Source organism: Zootoca vivipara, chromosome 4, assembly GCF_963506605.1.
Source record: "Zootoca vivipara chromosome 4, rZooViv1.1, whole genome shotgun sequence".
NCBI lineage: Eukaryota > Metazoa > Chordata > Lepidosauria > Squamata > Lacertidae > Zootoca > Zootoca vivipara.
This window is the reverse complement of record NC_083279.1, coordinates 87,629,930-87,646,523: the sequence shown is the minus strand read 5'-3', so window position 1 is coordinate 87,646,523 and position 16,594 is coordinate 87,629,930. Positions and strand designations below refer to the sequence as shown.

The following is a 16,594-nucleotide window of genomic DNA, read 5'->3' as shown; positions in this document are numbered from 1 at the left end:
AGTTCCTTATTCAGCTTGTTCTTGCAGCTCACTTCTCTTCCCCCACAGCTCCTTGAGGATGAAAACCATCTTTTAAAAAAACGCAGGCGATTTAAAATGCCTTGAAGCAACCCAGAGGAGAGACTTCAAGAAAAAACAGGCAGCCTCTGGGTATGTGGGTTTCTAAATGCCTTGTCTCATTTGCAGCAAATATCAATTCCTCCAGGAACGCCCTTCAGATAAGTATTTGCATAAGTAGCCTGATAAAACATTTTCAGTCAATAGAAAGTTGCCTGGAGGGGAGGGGAAGGGGGGGAGAACCAGCTACTCAGTCCCTTTCATCCTTCTTGAAGAACTTGTCAGAGCTGCTAGTAAGAGAACCACTAAAAGCAACAACGGCAAAATTCCATCCACCACCACCCCCCAACGCTTTTGTGAATCACATCGCTCCATGAACAATGAGAATGCACCACTACATCTGGTGTATGTATAAAAATTTAATAATAGTGTCATTAGCTTCACTCAGAGAAGAATTTGGATTTGGATTTGATATCCAGCTTTATCACTACCCGAAGGAGTCTCAAAGCAGCTAACAATCTCCTTTCCCTTCCTCCCCCACAACAAACACTCTGTGAGCTGAGTGGGGCTGAGAGACTTCAGAGAAGTGTGACTAGCCCAAGGTCACCCAGCAGCTGCATGTGGAGGAGCAGAGAGCAAACCCGGCTCCCCAGATTACGAGTCTACCACTCTTAACCACTACACCACACTGGCTCTCAGAGGGGAAACCAATCTCATTTAGCATCGAGCTACGGCACCGCAAAAATATTTTGTGTTTCCAACAGGTAGCACCTTTGAGGAGTAACCTGGGTCTCGAAAATTAAATCAATCCTGGGCTGCTCTCAGAACACACTGTCTGGAACCTCCCCAATGCCACATCCCCAAAAGAGACTTTCTTTTTTGTGACAAACAAGCCAAAGGGGGGGGGGGACATTCCACTTTCTGGATTGCTGTCATTTGTTTCCCCCTTTTTTTTGCCTCGTCTCACTAAACAAGTATTGAAAGTCGATCATCACCTACGACGTTGGTGAAATTGAGCAGAAGCGGACAGAAGGTTTTGCACCGCTATCTGAAACACTTCCATCTCAGAAACTAGTTTGGATTTATAGATAGTTTTTGTACTCAAGGTCTGCTTTAAAAGCAAGATCGAAAGGAGTGTTCGCCAAAGAAGAAGCAGCAGCAGCAGTGCTGGAGTCAAAGGCATCTCTCCCAGCCAGCCTTCAGCCGGCCTGCCCAAGATGGATCTGTCCTTGTTCTCCTATCCCAAGCCTCCTGCAAAAGAAGACCCTAAACTCTTCCTGTGACAACACACCTTTTACCCTGGCAACCTTCCACATGTCCTGTCTCTCTTTACACCTCAGAGCAGCTAGGACGGACAGTTCTCTTGCATTGCCAATGGCCCTCACTGGCCCTGTATTTTTTCTTAAGGGCCCTAGCTTGTCCAGGTCATTTAGCACAGGCTAGCTCAGGAATTCCTCTGCGGCTTGGATTTTCCCTTCCTATCCCAAAATAATCAAAATCCCATCCATTTATTAATTTATAGAGTTTAGCAGGGTTCCACCCCACAAAACCTATAGCAACGACTCTCGCCTTCCCGCCAGTTTCCCCCATAATCTGATATAGTTTCCTGATAAAGGCTAGCTGTCACAATTTTTTTTACTGGGAAACTCAGAACCCCCTCTTTCCCTTAATATATATATATATATATATATATATATATATATATATATATATATATATCTGTAGCCATGGCCCTGGGGGAGGAGGGAAATAGCAATAACAAGGCAACTCTGATTAATGTTGTAGGTACAGTAACTTTTCCAATTCACATAACGCAAAGAGGAATGGGATTTTAACATATTCCCCATAGTACAATGTCACTGCGGGGTTCCGACATGGGCTGCTCCTTTCTTTCCCCTGTTCAGTCATGTTGCATACCTTTTACCGATCTAAAATTTCATTTGAAACTTTTGGATTGATTCAGCCCAGAATTAATCGTTACAGGCCTGACTGGGAGAAACACACACGAAAAAACGTATTCCGTAACCAAAACTGCAGCTTTCCTTGCCAGCATGGTGTCATCTAAGAAGCTTCTCAACAAGAGAAAATTGTGGGATGTTGGAGAGAATGCCTGCTTTGGAATAGATTTAGGACAACACTGTGTAATTCAGAATATATTCTGAGGTTTAGCTTTTTTTTGCAGATCACCTCTCCAGGAGCTCAGAAAAGCACCAGGTTGGAGATATGGAAATGCTGAGCTGAAATACTTGTGAAGCAGGATTAAGAATCTCTTTTTTAAATTATTTATCCGGAGGCACTATTGCAACTCTTTGGGCAGAAATGGATTTTTTAAAAAAATTAATAAAACATGGAATGCTCGCAGGTAAACAAAAAGCCAGCTGGGAACTTTCCATTTCTTCAAAACTTGGCGAGGGAACAAAACAGATCTAGCAGCAATTTTTATGTGTGTATAGGGGAGGGAGGCAGCTTAAAGTGTTTACAGACCAATATTTTTCGAGGCTGCAAAAGATTTATTCGTGGTTCCTTTCCCAACCGTGACTTGGATGCTGCCAGAAACGGCTGAGATTGTGTCTCCCCCCCCCAAACCACACACACACACACACACACACACACACACACACACACTTTAAATTCAAAAATACAAACATCGAGTTCATTTTCTAACATAGGTCTATTACATAAATTGCCTCTATTGAAATAAAAATGTGGATCATTACTCTAAACTTCTCTTTACTATATATGAATGCAGTTAGAAAATTTATATTCTAAACATTATAAATTCCCACAAACTCCCCCTCACCCGTGCGTGATGTCAAAGTTTTACTTCTTCCATCTTGTTGTGTTATTTCGATTTAGCAATTGTTCAGTTATCCTATTATTCTTTTCTTACTTACCCCTGTGAGTTTTAGAGCTTAAAACTGCAAAATAATAATAATAATAAAAAAAATCTCATCTCCAGGTAATAAGTGCACCCTTCTCAAAACGATTAGTTTAAGCTCCTAATAATTTAAATATTTATGCCTGCAAGTGGAGATGGAAGATGAAGATAGGGTAATTTATGACACGATGTGTATTCTTCACTAATATAAAAACCAGGGAGAAAAAAACAAACCACTTACAACTAACAGGCAATAGACTTACTCGTTTTTATCCACTGATTCATTGTTGCCCTGAAGCTCTTAAGATCCATTTTGCATTTAGCTGATAATGCACGCCTTACACAAATGGGCAACAAGCGACGTGAGCTAATCTTGTGTGGAAACCTGCCCCCCCCCCCGGTTTCTCAAACGTTTTCTTCCCCATGAAAGAGGCTCCTGATTTTCTGCCTCCTTAGCAAGGTGCCTTATAATGTCTTTATAACATGGATGGGAAGCTTCAGTTCCAGGGGCCGATTGCATCTCTGTCTGGCCCTTGGGATGCTCTAGAGCAGACACCCCCAAACTCCGGCCCTCCAGATGTTTTGGACTACAATTCTCATCTTCCCCGACCACTGGTCCTGTTAGCTAGGGATCATGGGAGTTGTAGGCCAAAACACCTGGAGGGCCGCAGTTTGGGGGTGCCTGCTCTAGAGGCTACACCTCCTTCCTCTCTCCTCAGGCTCCACTCCTCACCAGTCGCCCTGCTTCTCTGTGTGTCCTGTTGCCTGGCTGGAGTCCTCAAACTCAGATGATGACTCCTTCTCGCCTGGATGGAGGATGGAGAGGGGTGGGTGAGCATGGGTGGGTGGAAACTCCTCTTCTCTGCTGCAGAGAATGACAGCAGAATGTTCCGGAACAATCCACTTGCAACTCAGGAGCAAAGCGACAAAAATTGAGGGGCGGCATACCAGCATCCAGTTCTTTCCTGCTCTTTTCAAGCGGGAATTGCGAGGTAATGGAACCTTTGAGAGAGCCAGTGTGGTGTAGTGGTTAAGAGCGGTAGACTCGTAATCTGGGGAACCGGGTTCGCGTCTCCGCTCCTCCACATGCAGCTGCTGGGTGACCTTGGGCTAGTCACACTTCTCTGAAGTCTCTCAGCCCCACCCACCTCACAGAGTGTCTGTTGTGGGGGAGGAGGGGAAAAGAGATTGTTAGCCGCTTTGAGACTCCTTCGGGTAGTGATAAAGTGGGATATCTTCTTTGGAAAGGTTTGGGGAGCAGCAACGTTGTTCGGCGATGTTCGATGTTGTGCCACACCGCACAATACCGGTGTGAACGAAATGTGGCACAGCATGGCAGCGCATCGGTCAAAAAGCCAGTGTTTTCTAATGCAACAAGTTATTGCAGTGCAAAAGAAATGTTAGGAAATGGGACAGAAGCTAATGAAATACTCCGCATGTCTCTTTTCCTACAGGAAGCAAGGAGAGGGTTGCCATGGACAAGAGTGAGGGAAAGAGCCCATGTACCAGTCGCCTGGTTTATAGTTCGATAATCTAAAACAAGTTTGTTCCCCCCCCCCACTCGAATAAAAAATATGAAAAAATGGGTGGAACGTAACAGTGTGGTTGGAGGAGGCTGGCATCAAAACAACTCTCTTGCAAAAAGGAAGAAAGACCCTTTGGAAGGGAAAAGACAAGACCATGTCGCTGGGGGAAACCAAGAGGCTCCAGAGGCTTTAGCAATATAGCAGCAGCTTGTTCTATCTGCACGTTTCTGCTGTGAGCTCACCCAGAATTACTTCCCCAGAGCAGCAAATAACCACCGGGGAGTATCAGCAGCCAGCCAGCCCTACGGTATGTCCTGAAGATTCCTTCCCTCCTGTGTACACAATTTCCAGAGCAAGGCAGCTTTTTGGCAGTTATTTGCCATGTTGTTTCAGTGTCAGAAGTTGCTCGTCTCTACCTCAGAACAGTGAGGTGTGCTGTCTTAAAGTGAAAAAACAGGGGTGCTATTTGTGTAGCTGTAGCACCTTTAATGGTCCACCTCCGTCTGAGAGTTTCCTCCACCTGGGTGACCTCCTTTCGCTTAAGACGACAAGCAGATACACACCACACATTGAAAGCACACCAAACAGGCATTTAAAGGACATGGCCTCAAAGGATTCTGGGAGCTGTAGTCCCCCCCCTCACAGAGCTGCAATTCCCAGCATCTTTCACAAACCACAGTTCCACAGCTGGGGAAGGCTGGTCTGACTTAAGCTACACCTGTTGCATGTTGTATTCATTTAATTCTTCTTGAGCCCCTCGAGTATTATCTTAAGAGCAAAAGAGTGGCCATTGTGTGTGTGTATTTTAAAGGCATTTTATAAGAGTTTTGACATTGCAGTGGATGTGGTTGAGATTACAGAATGTTTGCTGCTCGCTTTCCAGCAATATTTACCATCAGGCAAGGTGATTATGGACAGGATGGAAGAGAAATTGCGCAAGGGCTATAGACAGAACAGACCACTATTTGAAGGCTCCGAACGGATTCAAGTTACCAGAGAAGACATTCCGACTAACCATCAGGAAGAGCTTTCTGGTGGCAAAAGCTGTTCTGACTCTCTCGGAAGGTGAGAGGCTTTTAAGCAGAGGCTGGGTGTTCATCTGTCGTGGATGCTTTAGTTGAGATTCCTGCATTGCAGGGGTGTGACTAGATGACCCAACTCTACAATTCTATGGTTCTAAGGTATCTGCAAATGGCAACTTTTTTGCCTCAAAATATTGTCAAATGACGGGCCAGTCCTACGGCTGAAAAGCTACCCTAAAATATACCGGTACTGGTTGCTTACTTTGAAGGTCTATACCGTGCATCCCCCAACTTCGGCCCTCCAGATGTTTTGGCCTACAACTCCCATGATCCCTAGCTAACAGGACCAGTGATCGGGGAAGATGGGAATTGTAGTCCAAAACATCTGGAGGGCCGAAGTTTGGGAATGCCTGGTCTATACTGTCTTCCAATCAAATGATCCCAAAGGCAGCTTACAACCAACAGGTAATCTCTTTCTCTCTCACTCATTCACACATGAATAGTTATTAGTCCTCTGGATGACAGAGGAATCCAGAACGTGTCGCCCTTTGGGTCTGGAGCTGAGTGTCTTTTCAGGCAGGGAAGAGGGAAGCCAACTCCGTCAATGGATGTGGCCAGGCTGATCTCTTCCCTTTCCACAATATTCTTCCCTGGGATGACAGGGGTGCAACCTCACAGGAAGCTAACTTCACACAGTGAGTCAGACCACTGGCCCATCTACATCAAAATGATGTCCACTCTTGATGGCCAGCAGTTACCCCAAGATTTCAGAAAATGGATTTCCCAGTCCTGTAGTTGGGAGATGGTGGGGACTGAGCCTACGACCATCAACCCAAGCCTCTGCCATCAGCCAGACTGCCTCTCCCAGTAGACCTTTGTCCCTTGACTGGCGATGGAGGCCATAGCATGCATCCCTTCCCCATTGCACCCTGAAGGTCCGTCATGAAAGGAAAGGAAAGCAGATCATTGTGTTTCCATTTTTATTTGATACAGGCCAAGTAGGGCTACCGAACACATAAACTCACAGCCCTCTGGCCCAGCATCTGTGAACAAGCTACATTAAAACAGCTCAGAATATAGCCCACTTAAATATAAATTCCCATATGGCATATAAACATAATTCAATTGTATTCAATGCTTTGCGAACATAAAAAAAACACACACACACACACCAGCGGAATAGTTTCCATTCATCTTACTTGCGGGTGATTATTTCTGTTCCAATCTTTAAATACATGTCAGAGTCAAGTTCTACAGTCATTCATTAGTGCCATCTGCCTTCATCTAAGCATCTCATCTCGTTTGTAACATCTTTTAAAAATTTTTTTACTACGTCACTATTTCATTTTAAAAAGAATATTTTTGCTACATTTAAAGATCTTTGGCAAGTATTCCCCGGAACTTTTATTTTGTACATGCCAGCTGCTCTGGTTTCAATGCCTTTAGACCAGCTGAAGCCCAACGCACAACACTAGAATACAAGAGTAGTGCCATCGACACAAGAGGCAATACACCTGTGCAAAATCTGCTGTCAATCAGCAAACCCAGAAGTAGCCAGGTCCTACACAGTAGGAAATACACTGAAAAATACACAGTGCGAACACTTTAAATATTCGCACCTACAGAATGAACTCCCAGGCGCCACACGGTTTCGAATTAAGCCATTTCTGTCGGCATTTTCGAATACGCTAGGCGGGAATTAAGGAGAGGAGTCCCTCACACCTCAGGCGGTGCCCAGGAAAGCAAGCCTGACCAGCTGGCCAAGCAAGGGGAATAACCAGATGAGAAAGCATTTAAGCTTTGCTGGTAGGGCGGAGAGTCTGCCACACACTCCTGCCAAGGTTGTCGGCATGGAATCCTCCCAAGGGTCAGGGACTAAACGCTCCCGATGCCCTGGATTTTGGAAGAGGGAGTCTATTTTACAGCGGAAGGTGCTGGGGATGCTCAGGTCTTGAGAATTCTCCCCCTAGCCCTGTTTACAAAAGGCACTTGTGGACTTACCAAACATGACTTTCTCGGCCTCGCCATCCAGGTTGTGTGGGCCAAAGACTACTGCCAGCCGAGCATTTAAGGGCTCAGGCCTTTCAGTGCATTAGGAGCAGGCTTTGCGCATCCGTCTCCAAGTGGGATTTATGGGGCAGGGAACAGATTAGCCAAGTGGATCCGGCAGCTTTATATCCCCTGAAGCCACACAGAGGCTTGCCAGAACCACGGGGCGAGGGAGAAATTAAACTCGGCACTGCCTTCGCTAGAGTTCTCAATCTGTTTTAAAGTCTTTGCCCAGCAGGGGTAAGCCAACAGAGTGCGCTTCAGGTGTTGCACCCCACCCCACATCTCCCCTGGCCGTTGGCCACTCAGGCTGGGCCTGATGGGAGTTATAGTCGGACAATATCAAGAATGCACCATGTCGGCAGATGCGCAGAGTAGCCGAGACGAGGGCTGAAGTGAAGGAAACGTCAGCCAACCTGAGGTTCTGAACATTAATCGGCTGTGTTCGGGGTGGAAAAGAGAAAAGGTCGGATTTCAGGATCAAAGCAGGGGAAGCATGGATCTCTCCCCATATGCCGCTTAGCTGCCAGCAGCAGCCCTAGATGCAGAGCACCTGGGGAGCAAAGTGACACTTTTGCTCATGGTGGGCATTCTACCAGCTCCGCAGGCTTTTTCCGGGATTGCAGATCTAGGATTAAAGAAGCGCACAGATCTAGTGGGGAGAAAGCATTTTCGCAGTAACATGCATTTTCACCAACTCAGTACAAAGCGGTTGCTTTGCAAACCAGGGTTTTTGAACCATCATGCGTGGTGACGTGTAGCCTCCAGGTATCTTATACAAACAGCCCGGGGGAAGAGCGTGAGTGGAGGCAGGGAAGAAGAGTCAAAAACATTGATGCTTTATGTTTTTATCACGCAGTGCAGGGTTTCCCAAAAACTTGGGTCTCCAGCTGTTTTCAGACTACAGTTCCCATCATCCCTAACCACTGGTCCCTCCTAGCTAGGGACGATGGGAGTTGTAGTCCAAAAATAGCTAGAGACCAAAGTTTGGAAAAACCTGGTGTAGTGGTACGCATGGAATGAACAACATTAGTGCCGCTGTTAACTGTTGCATAGGCTTTTTTTCATTTAAAAAGTGCAGGACCAACACGACTATAGTTTTAAATGCAATTCAACACACACACACACACACACACACACACACACACACACACACAGGCAGGGATCCTGGACAGGACTTGAAGCAGGATGACTACAGAAGCCCCACTCTGTGGCATGTAGTGTGAGCACTCAATTCATACACACAGAATTCACACACTCCCCCAGTTTTAGGAGGGGAAAGGGTCACATGAATCAGGCCTACACTCAGGTGGGGGAAGGTGGCACAGATCCTGGGGGCCAGGATAAGACCCCCTAGCTGGATTTTGGTGTGATCTGGCTTTTTTTTTTAATGAAATAGGGGGTTCCATCTCAGCTGCTGATGAAGAGAAGTTAAAGGGGCCTGTAATATAGAACACCCCCAACGTCATTTGAACAGGGCAAAAATCTAGCCAGTGTCTTCCTGGGCAAGCTTCACTGAAATTAAAAGGGATCATTTCCATGGGAGCTTACAGAAAAGGAGCTTCGAAAAGTATGGAGAAGAACACTGATCTCAGCATATAAACTGGCTGCACTCTTTAACAGGATTACAACAAAGGAGAGATCTTAGGAAGGACGAGTGCAGCCCCAAGTTAAGAGCCCTTCAACATCTGAAGTCTACGTAGTTTCAACACAGTTCAAAACTCTAGACTCCTTCCAATTATGCCCAAGGCGTTTACATACAATCGAAAATCGTTTCCTCAAAGCAGAAGTGAGTGGAAACCTCGTGAACTTGTGTTACTGTTGTTTTTTTGCTTAAAGTAGAATACTGGAGAAATATCTCCTTCGCAATGTACAGCGCTCAAGTACAAAATATAGGAATTCCTCTATAGTGTTAGGAATAAAATAGAAAAAATATACAGGAGCTTGCAAGTTTGTCGAGTCAAAATTCAAGTTACGACGGAGAGAGAGAGAAAAAAAAACATTTAAAACAGGCTTACATGGGTACTCATAATTGTGGTTCTGCTCCACTAAAAATAACTAAGCAGACATTGCACGTGCAAAATCTCATCGCAGCAGAGGTTATTTTTGTTGTTTTGCGTAAACAGGTTTTAATATCTTCATCACTGCAATTGAAGACACGATTTTGACACATTTGGTCTCTCTTTACCCCATGCTATGGAACCTGTTCATTTAGTTATACTTCATTTCATGGCCAGGGAAAGGCAACTGCAGGGAGGAGCTAGCTCAAAACCCGGCCCCTGGTGGAGCAGAAGCTACTGAGTTGGTGCCTGTGGCTAAGCCCCATAACCAACGCAACAGAATTCACATTTTTAAAGCACATCTGTATTCTCTCAACTGCTGTGGGGCTTGAGACGGAGAAGATCTTGGACAGGCAGATTGTGGCCAAACAAGACAATGAACGGGAAAGTCGTTGGTTTGTGACGGCCAAACATGGTGTCAGAATAGTGTTTTGCTCTCTGGTCCCATTTGCAAAGAAACATGTGGAAAGCCATAAGGCTTTGAAACAGTGCTCTTCGCGAGGTCAAATGGGAAAGGAAGGAATGCAAAGTCCTTGGGCCCGAACAACTTGCACGTTGGGACAGGAGTGGCTTTAGGTTCTCCAGAAATGCACCTGACAGGCTCCCATCTCCAAACCTTCACATTCAGAATTTTTTGGTTCTCAAAGGAGTCCAGAACGAGGAGCTCCGGAAAGTTCATACTTTTCCAAGGTTAACTGGCGTTCCGGCCAAGTGCGAAACATTGAAAGAGCCCGGAGGCGGCTCTGTAGCGATGAGAGAAATCAAAGAAGCCGGATAAACTATCTCTTTCACGGCCACGTACGTTCCGGTTACGAATCCAATCACCCCCATGGAGGCGATGCAGACGTCTTTCAGAAGCATCCACAAATTTTGCTTCTCCTTGTAAAATGTGAGGATTTCGACCAGCGGTGGCAGGATCAAGGCCAACGTGCTGCTGCTGATGGCTCCGACGAGAGAGATGACGATGTCCAGGCGAGGGACTGAAACAGCCAGAACGCCTAAGAAGAGAGGAATGGGAGAGAGGGGCATGTTATTTTCAACTTTAAAATAAGGTATCTACGTGAAACAGAAGTGAACAAGTTGGAGCTCTCAGAGCTGAAGGATTCTGGGGGGGTCTGAGAAAGCAGAGCTAATTCACTGCCAATAGCCTTAGGCTGGATGAACCTGTCAATTTTCCTTTCTTATTTTCCCATTGTAGGGTTCCATTTACCATATTTCCACATCAGTTTGCAAAATAAAAATCCTCACAAGAATTCGCCAACGTTTCCCCTAACACAATCACTTCTGCAACGGATTTTGCCTGCTGCACACATCTTTTCTACTAAATCTTCTCTAGCAAAATGCACATTGTATCTTGGCTACATCAATACATGCATTTTTGTGCATATTCTTGGGTCGCAGAACTGCACTGCAAAATTTGGAGAACCATGAATTCTGAAGGATGCCTAAAGTTTTTGTTCTCCTCACATTGTTTCCAGCAGTATGAATTAGGTCGACTTGCATTAAAATGCGAACTAAATTTAATTACTTCGTCATCCCTACCACTGGACGGCTAGCAGACAGCTTCTTTCCACAGAAGGACACAGGTCAAATGGGACCATTCCATAGAAATGTGCAAGACTTGACGTTAGAAGGAAAAGTCTCCTGACTCAGATGTTGTGGGGAAACAGATCTGGGTATTATCGGCGTATTGTAAGTGCCTCCGCTATGGAGGTGAGAGGAGATCACAGAAATGTTTATTTCTCTCTGCTTTATGGAAGAGACAGACAGACAGACCAAACGGCCTTTGGGTGGTTCGATGGAGGAGTGGAATTCTGTTGCTTCAATTCAAAAGAAATACCAGTCCAAGTGTGTTAAGCCTGAAGCCATATTTAAGTCTACAAATTATGCCCCACAGGAAGGTGGTAAACACGCCAATATATGACGTACTTAAATTTTAGATAAATCCCACTTTATCTCAGATGTTTGATGTGCAGAGTGTAGAAATGCAAAACCAAGAAAGAATCCCACCAACAATAGCAAATCCAGGGCACACCATGTATCCCAGCTCCACAACATTTAAAATCCTAGCTATATCATCCCCACCTCTGGGTAACAAATTTGACAAGCAATATTTGATAAACCGTCCCCAAATCTCTTACCCTTCTCTGCTGGGAGGGAAAAAAAGATTATCAGCATCAGCATTTTTTGTACGGTACTGTCATGATTCAGATGTCTGTATAGCATGAAAATTATACAAATTGCCCCAGCAGGTGAACATCAGTTATAAAGTAATCTCAGCCTCTTTTAATTGGGCATGAAATCAAGGTTTTTCTATAAAATGAGAAAATTCATCACGAAGTGCACTTTGCTAGCACATTTTTAATTCCGTTCTCCCTCCACAGAGTTTGGGGGCAATGTGCAGGGATCTCTCCAGCAACTGATTCCTCACGACAACCCTGCGGGGTATAGCAGCAACTGGAGCAAGGTCACCTAGCAAGCTTAAATGGGTGGGGGTTGAAATTGAACCCAGACCTTCAGATACACCAGTTCGCACCTTTCGGTGCAATGTAACTTCCAAAGCAAACCGCTACGCATAATGACCCATCTGCAGCCGATATTACTATGCAGAAGCCTTGAGACTCAATACATATATTTGGGGAGGGAGAAGGGAAAGAATGGACGCCGGTCGAACAGAGGGCAAGCACTAGGAATTTATGAATGAAACCGTTATACACAGCGTCGTTTGAGCCCAATAGCGTAGCCCCTCCAAGGCAACTTAACAATTGTTAACTGTTGCAATAAATTCAATTAAATCTGAGAGCACCGAACAATTTTTAAAAACTAAGGAGTTGTCTTTTTCACCACAACAGACTAACAGTGCTAGTAAAAGGTAAAGGTAAAGGGGCCCCTGACCATCAGGTCCAGTCGTGTCCGACTCTGGGGTTGCGGTGCTCATCTCACTCTATAGGCCGAGGGAGCCGGCGTTTGTCCACAGACAGCTTCCGGGTCATGTGGCCAGCATGACAAAGCTGCTTCTGGCAAACCAGAGCAGCGCATGGAAACAGCGTTTACCTTCCCACCGGAGCGGTCCCCATTTATCTACTTGCACTTTGATGTGCTTTTGAACTGCTAGGTGGGCAGGAGCTGGGACCGAGCAACGGGAGCTCACCCCGTTGCAGGGATTCGAACCGCCGACCTTCTGATCAGCAAGCCCTAGACCAGGGGTCCCCAGACTTACCGAGCGGCGGGCCGGTGCCCGCCGCGCCGCCCGCGCGGTGGGCCGGACGGCAGGGGAGTGCGCGCGCAGCGGGCCGGAGGGCGGGGGAGTGCGCGCCCGTGCGCATGCGCACACGCACACGGGCGGGGAAAAAATCGCCGAAAATCGCTTGTGCGCATGCGTATGGGCCTCCCCCGACCCGGAAGTGCACCAGAAATGACCTCTTCCGGGTCGGGAGAGGCCTGTACGCATGCGCACAAAGGATTTTCGGCGATTTTTTGCCGATTTTTTAGATTGTCGCTGCGCCGCGCGCCGTGAGAGCGGGCGGCGGCAGCGGGCGGCGGGGGTCGTCGCGGGCCGGATTGGAAGGCCGATTGGGCCGCATCCGGCCCGGGGGCCGTAGTTTGGGGACCCCTGCCCTAGACTCTGTGATTTAACCCACAGTGACGAACCCTCTCTAAAAATTTCTCAAGAGAATGCACTGCAGTTTTCCTAAATACATTATCAGAATCAGAAGGCTGTTGCCAAATCATTTCCTGGGTTCGTCTGAATAAATGTGGCCTAGTCAGCACTCCCTGCTCAGGACCTGCTCAATCTCACGGGTCCCTTAGCTTTATCAGGAGCAATGGCAGCAATGATTGGGGGGGGGGACTGGCGGCCTTTGGACTTCTAAGCCCTTCTTAAGGAGATGTCTCAGGTTCTAGACCTGGCAGTGCTATGTTCTAGATCTGTGTTTCTCAACTTTGGGTCCCCAGCTGTTGTTGGACTACAACTCCCATCGTCCCTAGCTAGCAGGACCAATGGTCGGAGATGGCGGGAGTTGTAGTCCAACAGTATATGGGGACCCAAGGTTGGGAAACGCTGCTCTAGATAGCTTTCCCTCAGACATCTCTCTCTCTCCCTGACCTCAGACTCAAGTCAAACTTGAAAACACAGGGGGTTTGGAAACACGGGGGCAGTAAGGCTTCCCTTCTGTGAGGAAAACAGGAGCAGCCATCAAGCAAGTGCTGAACCAGCATTGTTACAAGTCACTTTTAAAAAAGGAAGGACTTAATTAACTGCAGAAGTAATTACATAAACAAGTTTAATATAATTAATTAGAGTAGGGACCTGCTATTCCCAGCAGGACTGCAGAATGAGGCCAGAGATGACTCTCCTCTGCCGTTACATCGCTAACTGGAAACGGCGCATTCCTGTTTCACAATTCGCAGACCCCATGTTTGCGAGCGACAGGACCAGAAATCTGCAACAGGGAGCCCTCCCATCTGCCATAGATATTTTCTTCTATGGTCTCTGCCCAGCTGGAAAGAGACCCTCCTTTGGACTAAGACTTCCCAAACTGGCTGCCTTTTCGGAGTGCTGGTAGCAGCTGTGAGAAATCTCTTGTCTCTCATGCCCTGACCTCAATTGGGACCTGGGCCAAGCCCAGAGGATCTCCCACAGCCCCTCTCTACCTGGGTCTAACGGTGACACAGGAAGATATGTGTCAGGGGGCGAAAGACATAGGGATGTGTAAGCAGGTGGGCTAGTCAGTTTGGTGGGTTTGCAAAACTAATTCGCTTCTGTTCTCTCTCAGACTTGTGATAAATAATCTGAGGAGTGGAGTTCTGAGAGACTAGCTCCATGAGGCAAGCCCTGTTTTTATATTCAGGTTAAAAACAAACAAAAAGCAAGTGTCTTTTCTGGGTTTTGTTCCCAAAAAAGAAGGGAAGCCACAGCTCACCCTAACAGTACCTCTAAGACTTGTCCTTTCCTAGTGTTCACAAATGTGTTCTTTTACATTGGCAAAGCAAGCAAAAGGGTCAAGCAAAGGAAAATGGTTTAAAAATGCAGTACTGTACTTATCTTCCCAGTTATGAAGAGTAATCGCCAAGAGCATGCAAGGGATAGAAAGCCATTTTTCAAGGCTCATAACAGATTGCTTTAGATACAGCCCCGTACCCCACGCACCACCAAAACGTTCACTTTTCATTTTTATTTATTTGCACCTGTCCCCAAAAGATAGAGGGCGAATAACATATTTGTTATCTGTTGCTGAAAGCAAATTACCACAATTCATTACAAAACATTACCACTGGGCATTGAAACTAGAACCAAGGTTGGCATTTGACAGATGGAACAAATAATCAAGCCAGTTGTGGCCAAAATGAAAATCAAATGCAGCCTTGGAAGTTAGCTGGGGGAAAAATGGGAGCAGATTTCAAAAAGTTTCATGAGCCTGATTATTATTACCCCAAAATGTGCAACGTGAATAATGATAAAGGGTGTTTATCTCTTGATAAGACCAAACTCTCAAGAAAGGACAAATCAGAAGTCCCTTACCTTGCACATCGAACCACCTTGCACAAAACTTTAGCGTTAAGTACAGAAGAACTACTTTTCTGGATAATATCAGTGCTCAAGCATCTAGTCCAGTACTTTGTTTCCCAACAATCAAGCACGGCATGCAGTCAACAGCTCTGGCCACACTAAAATATTTACTCCTCCGAAGAAAAAGATTCCATTTAGCTGGACAAATGTACAGTGTGAGATAGGGACAGAACAGAAGAGGATGTGAATTCTGCACAGGTGCCGCTGTTTACGTTGCAAAGGAAAGACATTCTCCCCATCCTTCAAACGTACTGCCTTTACTTCAGGCGGAGCCCCAACACTGAAAATATGTTAGGGATGGGGAAATGGATCCAGCCGGTGGGCCAGATCCTTACCTCCCCCCATCTCTGTGGGCAAATCTGGCATGTGGTCAATCACTTGACATGACAATGATCCATTTTTTGCAATGAGTTTTGCAACCATTGTGGCTTTTGTAGCATTCTGCACAGAATCCCCCCACAATGATCTGACCACTGGGGTTTGCTCGCAAGGGCCTTGCAGGCCCCCAAAATCAGCTGGTCATCAGCACTTTGCCCCCTTTTGGTCCAGCTGCACCGTTGCCTGCCCCACACTTATAGAATCATGGAATTGTAGACTTGGAAGGGACCCTGAGGGTCATCTTGCCTCCAGTAATGCAGGAAGAAACAGGAGAAAACAAACTTGTTCCATCCTCCATGGCACAGCTTTTTTTAGATATTTGAAGATGGCTATTGGATTTCCTCTCCTCTTATCCAGGCCGAACATACCCAACTCCCTCAACTGTTCCTCATCAGGCTTGGTTTCCAGACCCATGATCAACCTGGCTGGCCTCCTCTGCACACATTCCAGCTTGTCAATATCCTTCTTAAGTTGTGGTGCCCAGAACTGGACACAGGACTCCAGGTGGGGTCTGAGCAAGATGTCAGGTATAGAGCAGGTGTGTGTGTGTGGCTTGGTCAAAATGGCCTCATAGGCCAAGTTCTTGGGAAGCTAGTTGAGCGTTATTAGGCCTGCGGGGCCAGGGACTCCCCACCAAGGAAGCTGAGTTTCATCGAGCTCCGTAACTTGTCTTCAGGACAACATGCAGCATTCAAGCCCAAGATGTCAAAAGGAGGAGGAGGAGAAGCCACCCACATAATCTATATTCTCTTTCAAGATTACAGCATCTTTGTTAGATGTCCTTCAAAGGGAGTAAATGAATTCAATCTGCTCCACTTTTAAATATTCAGTACTATACATTTATTCCATAAGTACTGTTCGTGTGGGGGCAGAGTGACAGTGAAAAACACCTCCAGCAGGAGTTATAATTACCATCATTTATCCCTTAGGCTTCTTACATTATCATTTCATAACCAAAAAATTTACATCTCTTCCTATTAGGGGTAATTAAAAAGAAGCCAATAACAGGAGAACAGGGGATTAAATTTTTTAAAAAAGTATTCTACCCAGTTCTC

At 46.1% G+C, this 16,594-nt stretch overlaps 1 protein-coding gene across 3 annotated transcripts in view; it reads right to left on the bottom strand.

Moving 5' to 3' along the window:
* Nucleotides 1–6,267: 6,267 nt before the first annotated feature.
* The window catches only part of SLC36A4 (solute carrier family 36 member 4), a 97,536-nt gene continuing 87,209 nt past the window's right edge, over nt 6,268–16,594 (bottom strand). For all 3 annotated transcript variants that reach the window (XM_060273883.1, XM_060273884.1, XM_060273885.1), the window contains one exon: nt 6,268–10,590. In XM_060273883.1, the coding sequence (XP_060129866.1) occupies nt 10,268–10,590 (323 nt within the window). In that variant the 3' untranslated portion in view covers nt 6,268–10,267. The remainder of the gene's footprint in view (nt 10,591–16,594) is intronic.